This window comes from Macrobrachium rosenbergii, chromosome 27, assembly GCF_040412425.1.
Source record: "Macrobrachium rosenbergii isolate ZJJX-2024 chromosome 27, ASM4041242v1, whole genome shotgun sequence".
NCBI classification, from domain to species: Eukaryota; Metazoa; Arthropoda; class Malacostraca; order Decapoda; family Palaemonidae; genus Macrobrachium; species Macrobrachium rosenbergii.
The window spans coordinates 34,925,673-34,940,505 of record NC_089767.1 but is presented as its reverse complement, the minus strand read 5'-3'; the positions used below and the strand labels follow the sequence as shown (position 1 = coordinate 34,940,505).

Genomic DNA, 14,833 nt, shown 5'->3' with positions numbered 1-14,833 from the left:
AACATTGGAACTTTATTGCACTTCACAGATCAAAAGAATATCAACTGGTATCAAACACATTTTGGGTTTGGGTTTTAGTGGGTACAGTTTATGAAAATATAATATATTCCATGAGAGAACATTCTGTCATAGACATTTTATAAGCAAAATAAAGGTTAATATAGTTGATATTACATGAACATCACATGAATAAAAATTTACATTGCTGTATTTCATTCTCGACTTTTGCAGTTACTGCATGATTAACATCAGTTATATTTACAGTAAAGTACATAGAATAGTTTAAAAAATGTTTTGGATATTTAAAACAATTTTTTGGTTTGCATATTATCTGGATGTACTGGATGTGTATTATACATGTTGCTAAGTGCCTCAAATTTAAATATTTTCAGTAAGGATAACAACTTTTTGTACAATTCCAGCTTTTGTACTTTGTTGAATATCAACCATGTGCTGTGTGCTAGCCAATGGAAGTTTAACAGGAAAGCTCCAATGAATTTCATTTTTTATGAGGATTTTCAAACCCAAAAATGGTCTGTTTATAGGTCTTTTAGAGCAAGGGTCTCCAAACTTGGCTGTCATGCCATATACCATCTGCCAGAACTGAAATATTTATAAATACTAAAACTTTTTCCTTATGGTTTTTCCCATCAACATGGTCAAACAGATGATGAGCAGTTTTGTTTGCTCACTCCATCATTCTTATTGATCTTGTGTAAAACTTCCTGATATATTGGTTTCTTTTAGAAAACTAATTGCCAGGACAGTATAGAAAGGCACAGCCTGAAATTATTTTATTTTGACCTTTGCTAATGGCCCTGATTAATTTTGAATATCTTTGCTGTTACTAAGTCCATTCCTGGGGGTGTCTCTAATTGCGCACCAAAAATTAAAAATTTACATTTTGTAAAATTTGTAAGTCATTCATTATTTTGTAGGAGCATTTTGGTAATGTCTAAAGTTTTTACTGAGTTTAGAATTTGAAAGTGTAAGCATGGCATTTTTCCACTGAAAATGTCACATTTCTATTTTGTTTGAATCATACTTTATTCCAAAAAATTTATCTACTCAAACTTATGTATTAAATTAAATGTCATTCATTTAAAAACTTTCTGCCCCCTTGAAAAGGTTTGAAATACAGTAAGTACTTTATCCTCATCTTGTAAAGTTTGGAGACTGCTGCTTTAGAGCAACAAAGATGAAAGTAAAAGTTTGAAAATAATGAAGAAATCTATATGCTGCAAATTATTTCAACCTGACACAGAAACAGTATGATCACTACCTTTCCATGTATTGTTTGCTGTAAAACAGAGCAAAATAGTTTAAATATCAACTGTATCAAATATTAGTTTTGCATTGTTTACATATTTGAAAAAATCTTCCATGACAACATATAACCATTGCTAAAATATAGTTCTGGACTGTTAAGTTTTCTAAGTGAATATTTCGAGACCACATAATCTTATCGAGAGAAATTTGTCCTTTTGTAAGTTTTACATTTTTAGTTGGTAATGTTTAAATCTCAAAGCCTGAAATGAGAGCAAGACAGAAAATTTTTGGAAGGTGAATGAATGAATTAGATATCTGTTGAGTTATAGAATAGAAAAGGTGTCTGTTTATGTTACATACAAACAAGATGTTTAAGGAAGCAAACTATTCTTTTGTACATAATGTTCACTTTTATTCTCCTAATATTTATAGTTGATAGATCTTTTGTTTGTAAGGGCATTTGTATAATTAGATTTAAGGCAGCTCATTCCTTTACTGCTTACTAATTGGATACATTACCTTTCACTGTTGTTATCTGTACTGCTTTGTAACATACAGTGTCTAGTGTGTCTAGAAGGTAATTTTATATGAACTTGTCTGAACTGTTTCAAATGTATTAAATTTCACAGCCTATTTGGTCAGTTGAATACTGATTGCTGCAAAGTTTGTGAAGCAAAATGGTAAAAATCTAACCCTACTTCAAAGTTAAAGGCTCAAGAATAAAACTTTTCCTAAAATGAATGATTAAAATTCACAAATGCTGCAGCTCTCGTTCATGTCAATTCTTACAGTTGTAACTTGCAGGGCAAGGTATACATATAAAGTTATTATCCACTTGAAGGAGGTGGTGGTGGTGGAGGTGGATTGAAAGGTCCAAATCCAGTATCATTAGGGTCACATATGCATATTGCACAACCTGTATTTTTATCAACTGTCTGTATAACTCCACAGTCTTGAGGACAGGGTGGTTTGCCATCAGGATTTGTTGGACAGCTCCTAGTTGGAGGGGGAGGTGGATTTAAAGGTCCAAATGGATTTCCAGTATCATTAGGGTCACATATGCATATTGCACAACCTGTATTTTTATCAACTGTTTGTATAACTCCACAGTCTTGAGGACAAGGTGGTTTGCCATCAGGATTTGTAGGACAACTCCTAGTAGGAGGTGGAGTTGGAGGGGGAGGTGGATTTAAAGGTCCAAAGGGATTTCCAGTATCATTAGGGTCACATATACAAACCCTACATCCAGTATTTTTATCAACTGTTTGTATAACTCCACAGTCTTGAGGGCATGGTGGGTTACCATCTGGACCTGTAGGGCAAGTCTGGAAGGGGTTTGGAGGTGGTGGGTTTACAGGAACAAGGGGATTTCCAGTATCATTAGGGTCACATATACAAACCCTACATCCAGTATTTTGGTCAACTGTTTGTATAACTGCGCAATCTTGTGGACATGGTGGACGCCCATCTGGACCAAGAGGACATTGTCTTGTTGGATAAGGTGGTCTTACAGGAGTAAATGGATTCCCACTATTACGGATGCAAGTGCACACCAAACATCCAGTGTTTCTGTTGATTACATATCGGACTGCACAATCTTGGGGACAAGGAGGACGGCCTGAAGGGCAACGTCTCGGTGTTCTGGGAGGCCGAAGAGGTGGGGAAACGAAGGGGTTTCCAGGATTTATGGGATCACAAATACATACAAGACATCCAGTGTTTTGGTCTATTTGCCTGATTACTGCACAATCCTGAGGACAAGGAGGATTCTGAGAGCACTGGACCTGTCTACGAGTTATTTTGGTAGAATTGCCAAAGTGACTGGAGTTGCATTCACATTTTGCACAACCAGCTTCCTTGTGAACAGTGCAATTTTCTGGACAATGAGGATCCTCTGTGCAATTATCAAAACTGGAGAATCCAAAACCTGCAAGATTACATTCACATGACACTGGGCAGCCATTAGAATCTCTGACCACTGTACATTCGTCAGGGCAGGGAGTTTGGCCAGCAGCAACAGGACACTGGCAGCTGCATTCTGGACATCCTGTTTCATAACTAATTCTAGTACCACATGAAGGTGAGCACTGTAGTTCAGGACAAGTGAAGCTTTGGTTTTTGCAGGAGCAAGTTAGACAGCCACTCAGAGTATCAGTTAGTGGGGTACATTCTGCACTACAGCTTATCTCTGGACAATCTGTAGAATAAGACATTTTTTACATACTTGTATTATCATGGTTAAGTTTTAATAATATAGTAGAGCAAAATTAAGAGAACGATATGTAAACTTATATGGCTACTGCTATCACTTGAGCTTTCATTATATTTTGTTCAACATTTACTGTAATACCACATATGATGTATCTTAGAAATTCATAGAGATATATTTAAAATTAGCCAAATACAGTATAAGTGTATGGGCTGGGTATATAGGAAAGACCTGCAATGTACAGTATGTAATTTGCATACCATACAAAATTATGTGGAAACATCTCAAAGTTCAGAGGTCACAATATGAGCTGTAAACATATGGATGGGAATGGTTCAAACCCCACAGACATTTGCAATAAGATAAATTTCTATCCCATGTAAAATATATGGAATTAAACTAATGCACTGATGCTGCTGAATGCTACAACCATTACCTGTATACTCAGCTGGGTAATTACAAAAAATTATCATCTGATAGCAACTCAAAGGCATGGTTAAAGTACCAAATAATTATAATTCTTGTATTTGTAACTGTTACACAGGACATAGGAAAGATTGAGAGCTCATTTACTTAGGCATATAATACACTGGACAAGAAAATGATACTGGTATCATTAAATCATCAAATATTAAATAATACCTATATCATTAAAATTACAACAGCATGTGGCAGCATATGAGGCTAAAAGCTAAAGGGTATACTTTTTAATCATAGCCATCATGTACTTGAATTTCCTTTACAAGTACGACCATGTGCTGTATAAATACTCTTGGGCATTCCTTTTACAAATTGGAACCATAATTTTTCTCTAGTGGTAAAAATCAATAATGCCTTGTTTTGGTAAGCAAACCCTTACCTACCTTTGTAAGACTGTGTCTCTGTAACTGCTTCACAGTTATCGAGCATTGTGCAGGTAAATTCTGGTGGAGTAATGCATCGGCAATCAATCTCACAGTTGGACAGCTGCAATGACTTTCCTACTTCCAGGGATATTGTGCCCAGATGACACTGGTCACCGCGGCGATCTGCAAATAAGAAGGTAAATTTTAATGATTTAAAAAAATATCGAGAATCCAGGCACATTCTGAAACTGGTATACATAGACGCAAGTTTCGTTCATGCTCTTACTCAAGTCATTGGACTTGATATGCTTAGCCTTGGCCATGCAAGTTTAACAGATATTTAATCACTGGTAGTTGGACTCCATATGGAATCATTTTCAGATGCTTTTGCAGTCCGGTGTTTGTTTCCAGTTTGGGATTTTCAGCCACTTTTCATGTTTACGAAATTACAGGTAACTACACTGTTACTTACTGATATCTATGCAAGCAAGAATATCATTCAAACAGATTGAAATTTCCGAAGTCTTTTTAATCGTTAAGCCATTTTTGGTCAGAAGGGAAGACATATGAATTCACAGCACTAAGAATATTACAGGGCTTAACTTTAAAAGAATGCCTTTGAGATGGTTTACATTAAACAGCTACTACAGTATATGAACACCAAAGTATATTGACTGCTGAAAGACTGGCAATCAGTCAGGCAGATAAAAAATACCAACTTATCTATTTGGATGCTACTTACAAAGTCCTACTGGTCTGAATGTCATGCATTGAGAACAATTCAGATCACACAGCTTTGCAGCAAAGAATATTCATGACCATCAGCCACATTCACAATTCACGAAATAAAATACATTATGCAAAACTAACTGTATTCTATAATTATTCAGCACCTTGAAATATGATTACTACAATCATATTTTAAGTTTAACAATAATTAACTTTCTTACCACATGATTGGGTTACCAGCTATCAAAGGGAGATTAAAACAAATTTTGTACTTTATTATTCATACAAAGCATTATCCATAAGATAAACATTTTATAATATGCATATACATGTTTAAAGTTTCCAAAGTCTAACATGTCATTGCTCAGATCATGTTCCCTCATCCCAAGAATATGGATACTTGAATGATTGACTCGTTGTGACTTAACAGGGATACCCTTTCATGTAACCCTCAGTGGAGTCTCTTTCTCTGCACGATACCCTCAGACTTCAAAAGTACCTGAGGAAATCATGACTATTCCTGTCCAATACCTTAAAGTTGAGTGGTTGTTTCTCTGGCATAATTTCTTCTACACCCTAAGAAACACTTCATCCTTAAGACACTTAGGTTCTACAGGCTTTTCTTCAAGGGACATTATCATAAGAATGCAGAGAATTGGGTTCCTTTGGTCTTTTAAGTTTTCTTATGAGGCACTTGGGAATGTCTTCCATGTAGCTTTTCCAGACCCCAAAATTGTCCTGGTGATTTACAAGCGCTGAGCTTGATCATTTTTCCTCAAAACAGGTGGTCATTTCATCTCTCCTTTCCTCTTGACTTCCAAATAATTCCTTGGGATCCTTCACCATCCTACCTGTAAACATATCCATTGCTCTCCCTTTGAGAAACATGCTTAAATTAACTTGAAGAAACCACTTTATTTTCATGATTTTTCCCCTTACCTCAATACCATAAAAGAATGTTAAATAGGATATATTTATACACTGCATATGCAAGCATGCACCTATTTACTATGATTGAATCTCAAGCCAGTACTTCTAGAACAAATTTAGGTTGTCATGCTTTACATACTTTGAACAAACTGATCATTCCATGACTATGTTCTGGAGGTCACATTCTCCCTTCAAATGCAAAATACTTCAATATATTTCAGATACTTGAAGCATTCCTCCTTCATTTAGCAAGCATCATCCAGTATCCTTCAGTAAGCAAGTGTTTCCATTTTGCTGTAGTTAGCTTTCAAGATTACAATAATCAGATGAAAAATTGTGGTTTAAGAATCTTATTCATGATGGACAGTAAAAGAACATCTAAAATAATTCTGCATTAAATAATGTTGCATTAGCTAAACACAGCCATTTGAAAGTCACTCTACTGACTTACTGTACGACATGTAAGATAGGACTCACAATTTGGAATCAGACTGAAGACAACCAGAGGGGAAATATCACCCAGTTCTTGTTCATTTTCTGCCGCCACTGCTATGGTGTATGACTGGTCTAAGTAGAGACCACCATATGCCAATTGTGTGATAAGAGGGCCAGTGAATTTTGAGGCATTGCTTTTATCCAGGTGAGGTTTGTCTTTTGGGCCTAACGCCTGAACCCACACTTGATAACCTGTGTAATAGGCCACAGACGTATGAGAACTCGGAAAACCCTGCCGTGTGTAAATGGATAAATAAGGTATATCATCAGGTTTAGAACAATGACACTTTTAAAACACCCGTGGTTATAAGATGTACAAAGCGCAACATAAAACTACGTATGTTACACATAAAAACATTTAAGCCTTTTCGTTAAGAAGGTAATGTTAAAATTACAATATTCCAAAAAATAATAACCATGCTTTCATGTTTATAAGAAAAAGTAATGGTGTAACCTAAAGTACTTCTTGGTAATCTCCATACCCTTCAAGCTGCCTCGTGGGCATTTAGGAGGAGACCACTCAACCTGCAATGACATCCGACCTGGATGACCCAAGTTCAGGAGAGCTGTTACCTTCACATTTTGGGGCTTACTTGGCCCAGTAGACACTTGGCCACCTATTTGACATTCTACAATGAAGTTTTTTAATTAGCATGTGATAAACACGTAAAACCACTTAAATGCCAAACACTGAACTGAAACTTAGGATCCAGTTAATTCAGAATACACAAGTATAAAAGTTATAAGTTTTGGAAAATTTGGAGTTACAATACTATAAAAAGAATATAGGAAAAAAGTTAGAATAATCATTCTCTCACTGGTTAGCAACTAATATAGCTACATATGCAGCTATAACAATAAAGTAATTGCAGAAAACAAATTGACATGAAATTCTATGAATTTTGAAGATACTGCAAAAGCAAGACAGTTCAGATGTAGGACATAACCATGCAAGAACAATATACAATAACATTATAAGAAAGTATTCTTCAATCTCATTATCATTCAAATATGAACTAAAGTTTCTTAAAAGTTAATTTCTCTGCTTTATCACAGCTCCTGTTAAATTTTTAAATAAACTGCAAAACAAAATCACCATTCATTAAAATTACTGTACTAATCAAAGGCTCAAAACTCCTCACTAGTCACACCTGACAGGGAAGGCCTTGGTGTCTTTCTACATAATTCCTCGCATTCCTCGAAGCTTCGGAAGTTATTCTTATTTCCCTGACACCCCCCATACACAAACTGCCGACATTCAGAAGCTTCTGCATCATAATATATGCGTGTCACATCGTTGTAGCATGACCCACGGTCCTTGTCTAAGATGCAAGGATTCACTGCAGCCCAGGTAAAAGTTAATCTTTAATGAAGATAAAATTACACAATCACATCCGACCTTCTTGCAAAGCAATTAAAGATGATGAGCATCAGAAATTTCCATTTGAGAGATACAATATACAGTTTGCATATCCTTATACTGTAATGTAATTATTCAATTTAAGCTTTAAACAAAAAATATAATAAAGTAACAGCATCAAAACTTATTTTCAATCCATGGCAGTGACAGAAGTTATGCAATGTTTCCACAGCACAGTGTCATGGTAATTATATCAAACACTCTGCTTGTACCTAAATATTAACCATAATGTCAATGAATCACAACTGCAATAAAAGTAATTTTCATTCTTTCAAATTTTCTCTCAGTGAAGTCTCTTAAATATAAGGAGCAAAGTAATGTATGTACTTGGTTATGGCAGCAACTCCTAAGAGTTCACTTGTTCAATGTGCTAAATTATGGACAGAGCCCTGTGGCTTTAGTTTTAATAAGTTTTTTGTAAAAAGACCAAAGTTGTAATGTTGCTAATATTGAAGATATTTTACTTAAACTGAATGAAGTTGATAACACACAAAGGAGTTTTGAAAGAGAAATGCCAAATATGTTAGCCTAACATGCAGGATGGGATTGCTGCTCTTCCAAAAATTTTAGGCAACCACCAGGTGGAGCACTTTTAATTTGTTCCTGTTTTTGTACTATGTGCCATTACCACAGATTGGAATGAATCATCAAAAGTTCATAACACATTACACTATAACAGTCTGTTTTCTGAAGGTATAGCACTGCAGGCTTTCCCCTCGGGACAGTCATGATAATTAACACTGCAATCATTTCATGTATCAAAGTCCCCTTTTATATCTGTACCTTTTATATCTGAAATATATATCTGTATATAAGAAATATACTGATACTTTACTAAATCAACTTGGGGGTGTGTTTCATCTTGCGATACTCTATCAGTGAATTAAAAATATCAAAAGTATTTCATAGAACTAGTCTCTTATATGGGTGTTTCACCTCAAGGTCTACATTATTATGCATGAGCAATAGGATCAATCTAGCTGTGGAAGTACATTTAAAAAACAAGAATCATAAAATAACATTAGATGGAATTAACAGGCTCCTAAAATAACATTAACTGGAATTAACTGACTACAGTGTACACAGTACAGAAATTGATTTCCACTGCTCTCACAATCAAGATCTAGATTTTACTGTTCTATACAACTAAGCAAAACCAAAGATCACATCATAAGACTCAAAAAGTGGGAACATTACTCAGAATGTTTTAAATGAGAGTAAATTCCACTGACAGACCACATGCATGGTAACTATTAATACCTGCAATATCTACATTCTTAAATATGAACAATTAAATTTTTCACTCTTCAGTCTAAATTATTAACAGAATTATCATCATGCAATGATCTTCATTTAACCATTAATGCCTAAAATTTTCATGTACAGTACTATTTAAATATGGATAATTAAACTTTTCACTATAAACATTAACCAAATAAAAAGTTATTAAATCAAACATACCTTCATCCTCCATGATGTCATCCTCAAGTTCTGTTATTCTGGAGTCACCAGCTGTAATTATAAAAGCAGACTAGTTTATAAAATTGCCTATATAGGTAAAAATAAAAGAATTATAAAGATATTTGAATTACTATGTACAAATGGACTAAGAATATTCCCATCTTTACATATTCATATTTTAATTCTTGCACAAATTTAGCCTGGGATACATTCAAAGTATCCAATAAGTCATAATCTGTACAGTAATTTTATTTTGGTTAACTAAGTCTGCCTGATACACATAAATCAGCCCACAGAAACCTCAATGATTACAGATTTTTGTGAAAAAGCCAGACCAAGAATCCCTGCTTTCTGTATCTCGAAGATAACATCCCACTACAGTATAACTGAAGTGTATATATGTAGAAGTTAGAGGCTTATATAAGTAAAGATCTGAAATGGTACAAGAACATATAAACAGCTAAACAGTATGTATTTTTTAGTTGCATATAATCAAGAAATTAAGAATTGAATTAATCTAGGAAATGAAAGAAATTATTTTCAAGATACTCACGACATAACCAGTCAATGGGACAGCAGTTTTCTTTGAAGAATATGGGTACACAACCACGGTCATATCTGTTTGTGTACCTACGATATAAGAAGTAAGTTAGGAATATGAAACAAATCATCTAAGGTGAGTATTAACTGTAAAAGGAGCTGCATTTATTTTGTGAAAAACACACCTCAACCCATGGGCCTATAAAAGTATGAAAATATTTTTGGCTGTAAATGCAGTCAAATATTATCTACTAAATAGGGGACTATTACTATATTGAGTCATTTAACTGGACCACTGAATTCTACTCTTCAACATGCACTGACTTCATGCTGAAATTTTTCCGAATAGGAAAAAATAAATTCATCATTGGTTGTTGACATAAACTGCTGCTTAAATAGTTCACAATTTCTGTACTTTCATCTGGCTATAATCCACAAACATTTTGACCCTCTAAATGTTAAATGGTGTTGAAGGATTTTCACATAACTGTAACCTGTCAAGGTATGTTTGAATGAGTGATCTAAACATCAGGACAAGTTTCCAAGCTTAACAAAACTATGTAGCATCTGTACACTTCTAAAACATATGACAAAGAGTATTGTTAATTTACTGATTTCTTTTCAATATACTTTTCAACTTGTAATGCTGGACATGCACATTTCCTGATAAACTTTTTCAGTCAATAAAACATTCATTTTGTAATAACAACTGCTAATTTTATAACAATGGTGTGAATACAGTGAAGCTTGCAATACCAACCTGAATTCAAATCCACAGTCAATTTTAACACAACCAGGACCAAATGGATCGGTAAAATCGGAACCACAAATGCACCGCTGGCAGGGATATTTGTCGAAGTACATCTGGTCACCTTCGTGGTACGTTCTGTTATTCCAAAAGCATGTTTGTGCTCTGGTTTCCAACCCTGTGGGACTTTGGGAATCAGCTGTGGAGGACAGTTATGAAAGTTATTTCATTCGAGACACGAGCTCAGCATATTTACATTGCGAGTGAAATTTGAGGTTTGACACGGAGTTAGTTCCAAAATTCTAAAACACTATACTGTACACCATATTCCAAATATTAAGAGTATATTTCCTAAATTTGTTGAATCTGCTACTGTACATAGTAGATATAACTACTGTATACATTATGATAATATTGTCATCTGGGTTCATTTGAGTAAGAGGTTTATGCAGTTAGTATCCATATTCATGGGAAGATTTTATTACTGAGATCAATGTACTGTATACTAATGTCACCTATGAAAAACTCTTGGTGGTCTGATGTCATAAACAGCAATCTAATAAGCAAGATGTAATACAGATGAAGTTAACAAGGGAAATGTATACCATGCAAGAGAACTAAATAAGGCATACTGAATAGGAAAATTATTTCAAAAATAGGTTAAAGAGAGAAGAATAAAATCCTCACAAATGCACTACAGTACTATATAAGGTACATTTTCACAAAATCAATTATTGCTTCTAATGTAAATGTCAAAAGTGATTGCGTTCAAAGGACACGAGATATTGAATATTACTGTACTGTAGATTTATCAGTGTGTACATGTGTGGAACATTACAGTCAGCAATTTTTTTGCCTTTTTTTTTTATAAAAACAAGCTGTAGCTCTGTCTAACATAATAAAAGTCACTTGCTACTTGGCCATCTAAGTATCATCCAACATTTCTACTGATTACCTGCATTTTTACTACCTCTGCTAGCATGCACTCTTTGCACTGAATCGTAAGTCCTCCTACCTCAGTACAGTAGCTGTTTTGACAGGTAAAACAGTATATAAATCATTGTAAAACAAAAGAAGTCTGTGATCAGTATCCTCAGGATCAGTGGTCAAGTGCACAGTAAAAAAAAGAATCGGCATCTTACTGGCTAATAAGCAGTCAATAGGAAAAATTTCAACTGAATTAAAGAAACATAAAACAGAAAATGAACTTGCAATGATATACCTAAATAATTTCAAGTCAAACAGATATACAAGGAAGTCTGTATAAATCATAATCAAGTCTTTCAAATACAAAAAAAGCTTTACAGGATAGGAATTGCTGTACTGACATGTAAACAATACTAACCACAGTCATAATCATAAGCGCAACACTGCCCAAGCCGATACAGTGGGCGACAGCCAGGTGGGTGTGGACGGAATAAGTCGGGGCACTCGACCGACGCGCAAAGAATCTCTGGTCTGCCAATACATAACATGCTTTTACAAAAGTATCAATTGCAGTCTGATTTAAAAATTACAGACACAAACCTACTTACAAACATTCAGATATAAACAAATGCGATCGCAAATTAAAATTGTGCTCAGAGCGCTCCCCTTTACCACAAACAAGTTCAAATATTGTTCTGCGTGCCTATTCTATAAAATACAAGACTGTATGTATGTACAGTGAATTGTGTTTTAAGATGAAAAAGTGTGCAGAACTGTACTGACTTTATATCAAACTGTACTTAGACAGGCATACAGTACGCAACTTACGAACAATTCAACACAAACAGCCGTCCGGAATGTAACTCGTTTTTGTAAGTACAGTAGGGTGGTGTCTGTACTACAGCTATATAGCATATAGATACTAATACTTAAACATAATTATTGCTGCTGCACACACCTAACAAAATAATAGTAGTATTTCTGCAACAGATTTTTTAAAATCAACTGTTTACTTACGACTCGGCAGAATATGATTCGGCACAAAGACAGCCAGCTGAACAATCATCGGAAACTTCTAATCTCTCTCCTATATCATAAGCTCTATTTCTGTAGAAGCACTGAGTTTTATTTCCCAGTGACTCATCATAACTTGCTGAGTGAGATAAAAAATGAGGTATTCACTTTAGACAATGTAACTCTTGGGATTAACTTTGAGGAAAAATTCAAAACTGTCAGTGTACAAAAGGGTTAACCTACTTCCAGTTACATGACAACAAATATTCCTTACAAATAATCCAAGTAAGTTAAGGTTTTGGGAACCAGAGAAAAAGGCAGTTATCTTAAATACCGGGCACTTACATTCGAATGAGTTGTCAAATATTAAATAAATTTTATGTCATGAAATTATAAATATCAATGGCAATGCACTTCCTTTCCAGAGCAAAAATTTCCACTTACAACATGAAAATCTGGTTGGACAGCAAGCACCGCTATCATATTGCGGAAGGCACCCCTTGGCAAGGTAATGGCCCCATCGTTTCCATGGGCACTGGGATCTGTCACACGTTTCATCTGGAATACGAGATAAAAATCAAGGAAAACCATCTGAGGTAGAGCATATTTTGACATAGCTGCAATTTCTTAATAACAAGTTAAAATGGGATACAGTATGCAAAGATAAAATCATAAGAAAGAACAGTGAATCATGTGCAAGGGATTGTAGGCATTAAATATAAAATTTTCCACATGAGCAAATGTTCATAAATATGCAAATAATGCTTCAACAGTAAAGAATATCTGGTTTCTTTTTTTGGAAATCCAGTCAATTCTCAGGGATATTGTTTTAATAGCCAAAAGGGTATCCAGTTGGAAACTAAACAGTCCTTACGATAATTATGAAAATGCTGGTCTCGGATAGTGCCTAGCCCCTCATTTCAGAATAATGACTGATGCTCAGCCTACTTGGCTGTTAATAATTATTCATTACTTCTCGTGACCCACCATTCATACAATATCACACAAAACAAGTAGATCACATAATGCAAAGTGGTTTTTGGGTGTGAATATTTACTACAGTTTCTCATCTGCTGTTATCACACGAATCTCCCAAGTAAATATCTCCATCCAAAGCATCAATCATGGCCTTGGTCCAAATGATATTATATGTACTGGTACTGCAATAATTACCTCACTGAATGGCATATTCTAATAAGTGGGCCTACACTAAATCTCCAGGATTTCATCTAAGTAAAGTCAAACACAAAACTCTACACAAATGCTATAACATTTACAGCTGTCAAAGGACAAACCTAGCTTGGATTACTTTTCACACTTGGACTTTGAACTTATTAACATATCTTTCACACTGCTAGCTCAGATAAACATTGCTTCATTTAACCATATACCAGTCAAAAGAGTTATTTCCTCATGATGCTTCATCTTTGTTTTATTAAGCAAATCTTTCAGTCCTTAATCTGTCACTGTTAGCTCAGATAAACATAGCTTCATTTAATCATATACCAGTCAAATGAGTTGTTTCCTCATGATGCTTCATCTTTGCTTTATGAAGCAAACAAGCAATTTTTTACTTCAAGTTTCCAATGAACAATTTTGGCTCTAGGCTTTACCTTATGTAGTCAGCCAATCTGGGTTCCATAAAATATAAATTTACTCACATATACACAGAGTACCATGCTTTATGTCCGCCACCTGTACACCCTGCCTAGGGTTGAGTAACCTAGGTTGATCACAACATCAACTTCCATTCTTAAGTAGACAGCTATCTTGGAAGGGAGTAAGTCTGATTTAACCCACTTTGATAACTAGGCCCACTTGGTGGCATAAGTTGGTGCACTTTCAATAAACTAACAGACAGGGTCTGTTAGTTTATTGAAAGTAGTATTAATCCACAACTGACTCCTCCCCTAAGAGGATTTAGGCTAATGACATGTAACCAACTGCAGCTTGCTTTGGTGACTTTTTACTTTATGTTCTTATCCTGGATGGAAACTAATTTCTTTAATTGGCTTTTACAAATCTCCACTCATAGTTCTCATCCAAGTATGTATGTCTGGTCTTCCAACTCTTGTGATGCTTGCAGGAGCCCATCTGACACCATCACACACTATTCTCCCCAGGGTGGTGCTATCCTCTCCATTACTATCTCATCTATATATTTAACTACCCAAATTTCCTGTATGGTATCACTTGCCACCCTATCCTGCCATCTGACCCTAATTGTCTTCGTTTTATTTTAATAA

The 14,833-nt window shown here is 35.0% G+C and overlaps 1 protein-coding gene across 12 annotated transcripts in view; it reads right to left on the bottom strand.

Moving 5' to 3' along the window:
* LOC136853605 (kielin/chordin-like protein) overlaps window positions 1–14,833 on the bottom strand; it is a 55,616-nt gene continuing 40,783 nt past the window's right edge. For 3 of the 12 annotated variants that reach the window (XM_067129356.1, XM_067129358.1, XM_067129361.1), the window contains 11 exons: window positions 13,032–13,145; window positions 12,591–12,726; window positions 11,992–12,104; window positions 10,659–10,845; window positions 9,912–9,988; window positions 9,359–9,409; window positions 7,629–7,817; window positions 6,960–7,106; window positions 6,460–6,669; window positions 4,342–4,506; window positions 1–3,466 (listed from right to left, as the gene is read on the bottom strand). In XM_067129356.1, coding sequence (XP_066985457.1) covers window positions 2,097–3,466; window positions 4,342–4,506; window positions 6,460–6,669; window positions 6,960–7,106; window positions 7,629–7,817; window positions 9,359–9,409; window positions 9,912–9,988; window positions 10,659–10,845; window positions 11,992–12,104; window positions 12,591–12,726; window positions 13,032–13,145 — 2,759 coding nt within the window. In that variant the 3' untranslated portion in view covers window positions 1–2,096. The remainder of the gene's footprint in view (window positions 3,467–4,341; window positions 4,507–6,459; window positions 6,670–6,959; window positions 7,107–7,628; window positions 7,818–9,358; window positions 9,410–9,911; window positions 9,989–10,658; window positions 10,846–11,991; window positions 12,105–12,590; window positions 12,727–13,031; window positions 13,146–14,833) is intronic. The other 9 variants (XM_067129359.1, XM_067129360.1, XM_067129362.1 and 6 more) reach the window with 5 other exon arrangements.